General features: G+C 38.1%; 1 protein-coding gene across 3 annotated transcripts; it reads right to left on the reverse strand.

Annotated features, from left to right (window-relative positions):
* Nucleotides 1–6,103: 6,103 nt before the first annotated feature.
* On the reverse strand, nt 6,104–10,933 carry LOC113314238 (BTB/POZ domain-containing protein At3g09030-like). 3 transcript variants are annotated; one of them, XR_003342331.1, is made up of 3 exons: nt 9,396–10,932; nt 9,145–9,290; nt 6,104–6,295 (listed from the first exon to the last, which is right to left on the reverse strand). XR_003342331.1 is itself a non-coding variant. In XM_026563021.1 (2 exons), exon 1 carries the CDS (start codon nt 10,868–10,870, stop codon nt 9,404–9,406), a length of 1,467 nt encoding a protein of 488 aa, XP_026418806.1. In that variant the 5' UTR covers nt 10,871–10,933; the 3' UTR covers nt 9,032–9,243; nt 9,396–9,403. The 3 variants fall into 3 exon arrangements, 2 of the variants coding, with proteins under 2 accessions (XP_026418806.1, XP_026418805.1); XM_026563021.1 differs by lacking the exon at nt 6,104–6,295 and having other exon boundaries at nt 9,032–9,243; nt 9,396–10,933; XM_026563020.1 differs by lacking the exon at nt 6,104–6,295 and having other exon boundaries at nt 9,032–9,272; nt 9,396–10,933.
* Between the last annotated feature and the right edge of the window lie 821 nt (nt 10,934–11,754).

Genomic DNA, 11,754 nt, shown 5'->3' on the forward strand with positions numbered 1-11,754 from the left:
TGAGTGAAACAAGTAAAGATTGTGGTGTTAAGACACCACTGTGAGCATGAGAGAAAAACAAACAGTGAGCAATGAAGGTAAAATAAATGAAAGAAAACAGAAAACAAGCAAAACAGTTGAAGATGGAAGTGTATGAAGATGGATGAGAATTCTCCTTCACCTAGATAGTTCACCTTGGTTACATCCCTGTCATGTGGCTAGTTAACTACTTAAAGTCATTGGATAACCCCTAGCATTGCCTATCTGATTAAAGCATAGGCAGTCACAGATCATTTAGGGTCTAGGTCTCTAACTAATATGGCTTTGTGAATCCCTTAGATTATCACTAACTCCTAGCATTAATGGTATGTTTAAAGCACCACTAATCACAAGCCAGTGAACCTTTGGAATGTTACTAACCTAAATGTTTTGAGCTCAACAGGGTCTAACCCAAATGGCTAACCAACAAAGTTCAGTTGTCTTGTGTTAAGTCCCCGGCAACGGCGCCAAAAACTTGGTGGCTCTCTAAATGAGTCACAGAAATGATACCTGCAAGTGCACAAGGTCTGTTGTAGTGAGTGTGCAAATACGGGTCGAATCCACAGGGACTAGGGTGTGTATTGAAATTCTCCTAAGCTACTCTCTAAGTGAAAGGCAGTGAAGTAAAGAGCCAAAGAAACAAAGTAAAACAGTGGCAGTGATGGAAAGAGTGCATTGAATAAAAGAAGCAAAGAAGATCAAAGTAAACAGTTGTGGTAACACTACTAGGGTCTTGAATCCACCTTCTTAATCCTATGCTAAGGCAATATTTATTCAAATTATGTTCTTGTTCCTTTCCAGAGAAAACTACAAAGAATGATTTATCAGTTAATCTTCCTAACTCACCCCTAGCATAGGCTGTCTTCTTACAGCACAACCTATCACAGGCTAATTTGGTTCAATTAGCTAACTCTCATTCCTTTCTCAATTAAGCACAGTTCTTATTCTATGGTGGGATCTCAAATGGATAACTTATCAACCAACTTCACTAATTCCCCCCTAGCATAAACTGTCTTCTTACAGTACATCTTATCACAGGTTCATTTGATCAATGTAGCTAACTAGCATCCCTAAAGCTATGAAGCATTATAAGAACAAAAATATGAACTTGAATTATCTTAACATGTGATTAAGGGTTTCATCTAAACCCTAGCAGATTAATTTAGAACATGAACTGAAATTAAATTCTAAAATGAACTGAAATTTACAAAACAATTTAAATTAAGAACTAACCCTTGAGGCACTGGCTATTCCAGTCCTCTTGGGTGAAACACTGGCTAATCCAGGCATACCCCAATTACATCACCAACACATCTATTTATAGTTACAATCAATTCCCCCAAAACAGGACCAAAACAGTCCCCATTAGGGTTTGGTTAAAATCAAAATTAAATCACAATAATCCTACCTAATGTTGATAACAACCCTAATAGACTATCCCATACCTCGATTTAACATTCAATTGATTTCCCCCAAAAATTTCCCAAATCAGAAAAATTAGGGTTTTAGAAATTAAAATTAGAAATTTACCTAATCTCTTACTCCAATCAAACTTCGACCCATGCTTAGAATTAGTCTTCTCTTGCTTCCCACGCTTCAATTGCTTCTCAATTTCGACCTAATTTCCCAATTTTACACGCTATGGTTTCTGATAGAAAACGTGCAGTAATTGAGAAAATAGGTGGCTAAGGAGAAGGGAAAATGATGGGATTAGGTTCCTTTGATGGACGTGGTGGTTATGATGATGGTTGAGGTGGTGACAGAGAGCTGGTGGCGGAGCAGGTGGTGGTATGGCGTCTGTAGAGGAAGAGAAAGGGAAAGAAGGAGATGGCTCGATGGAAAATGGATTGGGTTTGTTTGGTTTTGGGTTATAAACCTAGATGCTAGGGTGTTGAGTGGGTTTAGCAATTGTTGATGAACAGCGAGGATGAGACGTTGGATGCGAAGATGATGGATCGATCTAACGACGAGATGGAAGGAAGCGGGAAGCGACCGTTGGATGCCCGATACAACGAAACTGACGGCTCAAGATGGAGTTAGGTGTTGTAGTGTTTGACAGGAGCTTCAGACTTCGATGCACGACGATGAAGCGACCGTAGGATGCTGAGATGATCCAATCTGACGGCTAGAAAGGGAAACGGGTATGGATATAGGAATTGGATTTGGGTGAGGGTTTTGGGCCTTGGGTATGCCAAGCCCATATCTTCTTTAAGAACAATTCTTCCTCTTCAAGCCCACTTCTAGCCTTTTGGTCTTGTGCACAACATTCTTCGCGGCTTTTCACCGCTTTTCTGCTCTTTTCGCTCCGCTATTCATCTAGTCTTTATTTAGTACCTAAAAATGCAAAATTAATTAATAAAAATATTTATTCTTGAAAAAAATGAAAATACAGAATATGGGATAAAATGTAGAATTAATGCACAAAAGATGAGTTAAATTCCAAGAAAAATATATAAAAATATGCACTTTTTAGCACTCATCATAAACGCTATTATCCATGCCCTAAGCCCAGATCTTCAGCACCATGTGACTTCGTGCACTAGGTCTAAAGACGCTTGGGATATCTTAGAAACCGTACTTGAAGGAGATACCCCAGACAAAGAAGTCAGGCTTCAAAACCTAAATTCTGACTGGGAAAATCTTTCTATGTCCGATGAAGAATCGTTTGATGAGTTTAATCAAAATGTGTCTGGAATTATTAATGCATGTTTTGCATTAGGGAAGAGCATTCCCCAAAAGGACATTGTGATGAAAATTCTCCTGATATTTACCATCAAGATACGAGTCTAAGAAACATGCCATCATAGTAGGAAATAACCTTGAAATTCTTTCCAGAAACAGTCTCATTGGGAAGTTGAAAATATTTGATCACGAGCACAATATGACTAAAGATAACGCTTTTGCACTTGAAGCCACAACCAAAGCAGGAATAACTACTTCAAAGGAAAGCATGTCTTGGGATGACGAGTGTTGTGTTGATCACGATGGAGAGAATATATCTATAATCACACAATAAGTCAGAAATTTCCTAAGAAAGAACAAATATTCTGGAAATCAGCGCTCCCGAACCGTGATCCAAGATGATTCAATTATTCAAGACGGAAGAGTTCTCTTCAAAGAAATAATGCTCTCATAGTTTCTCTTGATAATCCTGATGAGCTTACTTCTGAAAATCTGACAGAAAATTCATCCCCTTGTGCAAAAATATCTTTTGTTTTTGATTCGGCCTCTGATTCTCAGTCAGAAAAGGAGATTTTAGAATTATTGAATAAAAGTGAAGAAAGTCATCGAAAAAACCTGTGTTTGAAGAAAACAATGGGAAAACTCGAATCATCTCTTCAAGTGAAAAATCTAGAGTTGGATAAACATAATGAAAATTTCACTAGAATGATGTCTGTAAAAGATAATGAGATTGATACCCTCAAGTGTGATCCACAAAGGCTCTCAGGAAGCTCAGATAAAATCTCAGCTATGTTGTTTGGGAAAAAGTCCTTTGGTAACACGAATGGTATTGGGTTCATCAGCAAGACCTCAATCACCAACAACTGTTTCATCCCTTCCGACTCATGTAAAACAGAAACAGATCGTTGTGATAAACAGGTAGCTAAGGCTTCTAAAGATGATCCCTTTTTGCATTGTTTCTTTTACGGAAGTAAGAACCATGTTCAAGAAAAAATACTGAAAATTCAAGAAGAATAACAAGAATATTATTAAACTTCGGAATGACATGCAAAGAATGAGTCAGTTATTGAAGCATACTTCAGAATTTTCAACGCCAGAGAGAAATAAACAGAGAAGAAGAGAAACCATAAAAAGGTAAGAATCTTGAATACATAAATAACCTTGTTAAGTCACCTAGTGACATAAGTGGTGAGTGTCCACTCGCCCCATCACTACTTAATAGTAGTAATGTGTGCAACCTCACTGTAGTATTATTTCAAAGTTGTGATACAATTGAACTTTAGAGAAGATAATAATACTATGTTTCCGTATAACGACGATTGCTTATTTCACTTATTACTTCACTTACCTATACAACAAAAGATACCTATTTTTCAAGTTATATTCATCTTTCTATCTATGAGATATTGTCACATAACTAATTAGATTACGTAATCATATCAAGAATTTAGAGTCAAGTTTATCTCAGTAATTAGTTCTCGAAATATATATGACTAAGCTTAATGAACATTTGTTCATACTTGATGAATTTCGGTTAAGAACAATTTATTGTTCATACTCTAAATCATGATTCAAGATTATCATTGGAAAATAGCCTGGAACAGTGATATGCGTCATTGATATTATTCGGGAATGTATCTAATTGATCTAGAGAGAAATATATAACTACTTACATGACAGTATGCATACCAGTTTCACAAACTGGGAAAACTGTTATAGGTCCGGAGCCGTAGTACATGTAACTAGTACACGTAACGGCGTATCTATAGTTAGGCAGCGACTTAGTGGTGCGCATACCCGGTATCCATATCACAAAAGTCTGTAAACTCGTGAACCTGGAATGGTACGCATACATAGTATGCATACCGAAAAAGAACTGTTGATTTTGAAACCGGCGTGGTATCCATACCCGGTATGCAAACCATAAAATTTCTGTATGTTCAGGAACTTATATTTGTCTTAACGGTAAACATACCTGGTACATGTACCATGACAAATATGGTCACGAACAAGGTTGAGTACACGTACTTACCATGTCAAATATTTTCAGATGCACATAAAATTATTTCTGTGAGATAATTAGCATTTGAATAAATTTCTAAGAACATTATATATACATGATTAATCACATTATAACCTAAGGTTGTGATTCAAACTTAAAGTCTTAAGTGTTTATGAATATGATTAAGCTTATAGTTCAATCGACTAGTTTCGACTAACCGTTTATGAACAATATCTTTGTACACGGTTCAGTTACGGTTCATCCTAACAGAGTATATCTTGATATGTAAATCACGTTTAAAAGATTCATCTAACGATGGATATTGTTTGCTTGGTTCCAAAGCTTTCTTAGCTTAAACGTAAAGCAACCTAAGCTTTGAAAGTCTATATAAGGGGAACTTCAAGCAACTGGGATCTTTGAATCCCAACACTATCTTTGTGTGTCCTAGTTGTAAACTAGAGTCGTCGTCTTTCTAAAACCCTTTTAGGGTTTAGCGACAAAAAAGACTTCATAGAGATTCATGAAGCCAGGTCCAACTATCTTTATCTTGATAGTTTGTGTATCCTGATCTTGTTTGATGAGATACTCACTCAAACAAGAGAGATAGAAATCGCAAAGTTCTCGTTGTCTCAAACTTTATGATTCCACGGGTTTAATACTTGTGAGGTGAATAATAATCTAGGTTGCTCTCCGGGAAGCATAAGTGTGGATTTTGAGGTTAGCTAGACTTTGTCTATTGCTATTGATTTCCAGTCTCACCTTCATCTACGATCAAAAATGAAATCACCATGTAGGATTATCTCTGAGAGGCAGATTGGTTTAAAGTCTTCAATTGAGTTGAAGCAACTCTTAGGCTGTAAAGCACGTCAGCTAGGGGAATCAATTGCACGGAGTCCTGCTGGGATTCAAGAGGCGTAAGGAAGCGAATGTAACTTAATTGCTGTGAGGGTTTGATTCGGTCTCAACTACATTCCAGATCGAAGCTAATTGGTAATACACTAGTGTCTGTAGCGGCTTAATACAGTTTGGTGTTCAATCTGGACTAGGTCCTGGGGTTTTCCTGCATTTGCGGTTTCCTCGTTAACAAAATTTCTGGTGTCTGTGTTATTTATTTTTCCGCTTTATATTGAAATATCACAGGTTGTACTAAACCAATCAAAGTATAAACATCTATCCTTGTTTGTTGGAAACGACTTGATTGATTCTTGGATATTGATCTTTGGAATCGTCCAAGTACTCTCACACATAAATCAAGTCATGAACTTGTCTTTGTAAACTTTCTGATTATGGGAGAAAAAGATATAACTCTAAATATTATTCCTTAATTGAGATTCATTAAATTGAACTCTCGGAATTGTATTTGAGTTTGTCCAAACAGGTTGCCTAAGAAAAAGTTGGTGGTGTATTTTGGTACCTCCACGTTTTCATCTTCTTCTGACAAAATATTGTCTTCTGCAAACTTATCAATGTCTTGGATTTTTGCTAGAATCAAGTTCAGTTTTATGTTGGTAAGACCAAACACCTCCTTGTTCCATGTCTTCAACTTCTGCTTAAGTTCCTTCAACTTTAGCCATAAGACTGTACTAGGTGTACCTGCAAAACAGAAAGACTGCCATCACTCCTCCAACAATTAAAGGAAACCATTCTCCAAGAACCACATAGCTTCAAACCTAAAAGGACTAGGACCCCAAGAAAGATCTGAGATATCTAGGAGTAATTGAATATGATCAGAAGCAGGCCTAGCTTTAGCCATTAGACCAAGCGTATCTGACACATTTCATAAGAAGATCAATGAGATCATGATTGTTTATGAACTTAGAAAAGTTTTTCATGCTATTAGTGATCTTTTTGCACCCTTTCTTTTCATCACCCTTCAAGATGACATTAAAATCACCACCAAGACACTATGGGAGGTCCCAATATATGCAAGCATTGTCAAGCTCAACCCAAAAATCATCTCTCTCTGCAGGTTTGTCAGGTCCATACACATTTGTGAGAACCCATTCAAAGTTATCAGCTTTTTTGATACAAGATATGAAAAAGTATATTCGAGTCAATGACTTCCACAAAATCCTTGTCCCAGAGAGTTAGCATACCACCTGAACTTCCAACAGATTGTTGGGAAGTCCAACCTAAATTATGATAGCCACAAATTTGTTTAATATCATCTTTTTGACAACAAGTCTTCTATCAATAGATTTAAGACGTCTAACATTCCAAGTGGGTATTTCCAAACTCATTAAGAAACATTAGGCCCCCCTAATCGTGTTGGCTACTCTTGTTCTGGGTTGAAAGGTATCCAAATCTATAACATAAACACCAAGTATTTTGCATTTAGACTTCATTCTTTTTTGGATGATGTGTTGGTGTGAGTCTTCAGTATAGCTTAATCTAGCATTATCTAAGAATTCAGTGCGAGATGGTTTCAAAACCTTGAGGGTAGGGAGGTGTTGAAGAATCTGACAGAGCAGATAACTTCATCAGTTTTTGCACCATGAAAGTGTCTGCCAACCCATTTCCACTCATAAGTGGCAAGGATATTTGCTTAGGTTCATGAATAGGAACATCACCAAATCTAGGGGTGCACATACCCTATCCATACCCGCCAACCCTGTCCTATCTGCCAGTTTTTTAACCGTATTCTACCCTATTCATTATTTGGCGGGTAGGATGGCGGGTAAAATTTTTCTTAACCGTCAGTAAACGGGTAGAGTGGCGGGTATAGGCCATATCCTACCCACCCTACCCGTTGTGCCGCCCTTTCTACCTCCGTTGTTATGTTATCAAAATGTAAACCGTTTGAATGATCTTAATGTCCGTTGAGTAAAAAAAAAAATCAACCCACTCCACTAAAATTAGCAACTTTTCTGTTTTTATCATGTAATCTGTTGGTTGGAGTTTGATGACGGATGATGATCATAGGTTTGGTGGGGGTGGGATCGAAGATGACGACGAAAGAGAGATTATTGTGGAGGTGGTGGTGGTCTTACTTCATTGCAGTAGTTTGATTTGATGAGTTCTGATAAATTTTGTGGGCTTTCCGAAAATCCATTTAATTAATCATACAAAAAACTTGATTGGTTTTCCCTCTTTCTTAGATTACCACCCTATCCCACCACCAGTATTGCAGCCATTGAATCAAACTGGGTTTGGTCAATTTGTTTAGAAAATCAAAGTAAAATCGCATAAACATTTTCTGCAGAAAACTAAGCTTAAAACATAAAAAGATCCGATCATTATCTTAAACCATGCGATATTTTTACATAATGATCCAACACTATAAATGTTGTATCATTATATTGTTTTAATCGTCTTTTCTTGTTCTTGTTGATCTTAATAAGAAATTTGGAGATGAATGCATGACCATTTGGAGTTCTGGAAGGCAACTAAAACGGTTATACCCGTGCACCCTACCCTACCTAACCCGCCAGAAAATGGGTTGGATAGGATCTTATCCGTTTAATGGTGGGTAGGGTGGCGGGTAAATTTTTTCTTAACCGCCAGTAAACGGGTAGGGTGGCGGTTATAGGCCATATCCTACCCACCCTACCCGTTGTGCAGCCCTAACCAAATCCATCTATTACTATCAAGCTTTTGAACGACAACATCTTCTTCAACGGAAGAATGGGTACAGGTTTTATAATGGGACCATTACTGGATACCTTGATTGCCAAGTAATGTTTTGAATGTTGAGGCATTGACATGAAACTAATACCTAATCTGATACCCATATCAAAGAGTTTGTTGACTTCATCGATAACCCATGTAAGAATATGGATACGTTTTATGATCTGTTGATTTTTTGTGTGGAACGAGAGCTGAAAAGTTGAGTGTGAGGGTTAATGAGATGAGCTTGAAATACACATGTCAGAACAATGGGATTTGGGTGAGATGAAAAGTTGGGATTGGGTTGGGCTTATGGGTTGTGGTTGAGGTTTGTAAGGTATTGAAGAGGTTGAAGATTTTTAGGCTGTGTTGAGGAAGGTGTAATTAGAACAGATTCTTCACACAACAGGTTCGGTTTCTGTTAATGAGAGTTTGAATGCAGGTGGAAGAGGTATGTCCACATCAATGTCCATATCAGAAGCAGAATCCACCGTGTCATTCAAGTGACTAACGGTATTAACCGATTCAGCTGTAGCAGAGGGTTTTTGAATTTTTCGCCAGACTCGCGTAAGAGAGGCCGATCTAGGGGCAAAAGCAATTCTAAATCGAGCCATTTTCGTCCGTCAAACCTCTGTTTTCCAAACCAAATACTAAACATGACATGGGTGTTCTCTCAAGTCTCAAGGACTACTGGGGAATTGATTGGTCATAAACTTGAAACCGTGGCAGTAAAACACACCCTTTTACTCATCTCTGATGGTCTAGTCATTTACATAGATACTTTCCAAGTGTAGCAATTGACAAGAAGATAAAAACAGGAGTGGTACTCTTCTTACCATGATAATTATAATAGGATTCATAGGAACGATCTTGTTTGCATTTTTCTCTTTACATTCAAATTCCCCGCCCAAGTACTAAGCCGGAAGCCAAAGCCACTGTGCCATAAGGTAGTTCATGCCAGTTGCTGTAAAACATTGTTGAACTACAATCCAGTCTCAAAAATTATAAACAGTAGGAAAAATCTATACATAATAGAGATGAAACTTTGACAAAATTGAACAACTCAATTTCAAAAGGTAACATGTACCTGTGGTATCACAAAACTGCAACCTTCTTGGAAAAATTGGAGCTTTCCCATACTTCAACTCCCTCAACACCTTCTCTGTTAACAAATAACCTATCACCACCACCTTCAATTCTCTTTACAATCCCTTTATTACTACTACTCAATTCATGTTCCTTGGTACTATTGCCCATATAGTTCCTCCTGTAATACCATTTGTCCAATTCCCTGTTTTCTTCTTCTTTCTGATTCACACTTGACCATACTTCTAAATCACCTTCTCTACTCAAAAACACTTGTTTCTTATAACAATGAATCACCATATTATCCCCTTCTTCACCTCCACCACCTCTTGAGCTTCTCAAACTAGCATTCTTTTCTTCCAAATACACCCACGGATCATCCGTCAGTTTCCGCAAATCCGCAATTGCGACATCACCTGATTTCGAACAAACTTTAGACATCGTTAACTCATCAACATCCACATCCACGTCCGCAAACGAATCCCCAAACCTACTGCTCCGTCCCGAACCCGGCTCATTCGTTTCCCAAACCTCATTACCAGACCTTGGATCCCAAATTCTAATGTACCCTGAATACCCAAATGCGCCACAAGTCACTGCACTTCCAACAATCATGCCGAGTTGCGGCACATACATCAGCTTCCCAGGAACAAAACTCTTTGCTGAGTTACCAGACTGACGACCAATCTCCGACACCACTTGAAGCGTATTTTTATCAATCTGAAGAACACAATTTTCACCATGTGAACATTTCAATGAACCGTAAATCGAGTCAGTTGAATCAGTAATGGCGAAAACACGACTCTTATAAATTCTTGGATCAGATTTATCAGTCCATTCAACAGCACCTACATGTTTACCACATGAAACATCATACAAATGAAGACCTGAATCAATTTCAGACCCAACAGCAACGATTTCAGACCAAACTCGACGAATCGAACTAATATCTTCAAAATGACTTCTTACAGTCCCCGTATGTATCAAATTCCAATCATAACCAGATATCTGACCACCATGTGCTATCCAAACGGAACCATCTCCGGCTCCCGCTGTAAAACTACTCGGAAAACCCTCGGCAGCAGGTTTTATCGTTTCAACAATCGAACAATCGATCCCTAATAATGAAGGCGGTAATAACGCTGATTTTAATTGATTTTCGATCCCGTAATAAACAGCTTCTTCGCATAATTCTTGTTTAGTATACCGGCGATATGTTGAAGGAAGACGATTCGATCGGAGCAGAGAAAGAAGAGTTGAGAAGATCTCCGGATCTCTGTCTATAAAAACAGGGTTCGGGTTAGGGTTGGGATTAAGCCGTGAAGAAAGAGCTGATAAGAGTGAATCCGGACCGCCTGATTGGAGTGTTGAGATTGTGGTTTCGAAAATTTTACCACCAACGTTGAGTTTGATTCGATTCTGATATGATGATGATGATGGAGTTTCAAGGGTGTGATTGGAATCTAATTCTTCCATTTTTCTTCTGTTTTTCTGGTTCAAGAAGACTGGAGAAGTTCTGTGGGGTGTTTTGAATTTGATTCTGATGACTGTTTGACTCTTCGATGGCTTCGATTAGAACCAGAAACTAACAATTGGTTCCGGTTTAGAAAGATGTAGTGTACTGGGTATATAAACGAACTGGATTAAAACCTGCTTTTACAAGCTGCAATAAACCGTAACTACAAAGGAAGCTGCAACAAGCCGTAAATGGCTGAATCTAGTTCCGGAAAATAATCTAACGGTGCGAACTGGGTACCGGATGTACCAGCCCAATGCTTATGAATCTAGTTCCAGGCGGAGGAAAGCTTCTATTTTGAACTTCAACGGTGCGAACTGGGTACCGGATGTACCAGCCCAATGCTTATGAATCTAGTTCCAGGCGGAGGAAAGCTTCTATTTTGAACTTCAGGACGAAGTTTTTTAAAGGGTGTAATTATGTAACACCCATATTTTTCGCATGACACATAATCTAATATGCGTCATTGAAGGAGATGAAGCATCATTTCGAGCATATGTTCTGTATTCATGGATACAAATATTAATGCACTCATGCCCCCAAAATTGTGATGCACACTTAGTAAAGTGATGCATCTTGTCCCGAATTTCACCATGAGGAAATAGTGCGGCCCTTAAGATGCGTTATTGAAAAAAAGATACATCACCTCTCAAAACGCAGGGGTACCAAGTACACCACCAAAATTTTCATTCGCCTACCTGTATGGACAAAGCCAAATACAATTGCAATTAGACCAACTGAATGATCCTTAACAATATATATATATAAAGTTAATATCTTTACCTCTTCTCAATAAATATGCATAGACAGAGAGTCCGCGAACCTGATTGTTAAGAAGAGTACT

Source organism: Papaver somniferum, chromosome 9 (assembly GCF_003573695.1).
Source record: "Papaver somniferum cultivar HN1 chromosome 9, ASM357369v1, whole genome shotgun sequence".
NCBI classification, from domain to species: Eukaryota; Viridiplantae; Streptophyta; class Magnoliopsida; order Ranunculales; family Papaveraceae; genus Papaver; species Papaver somniferum.

What these genes read in the sequence shown, in the direction of transcription:
- LOC113314238 (XM_026563021.1), bottom strand. Translation starts at nt 10,870, where the DNA reads ATGGAAGAATTAGATTCCAATCACACCCTTGAAACTCCATCATCATCA.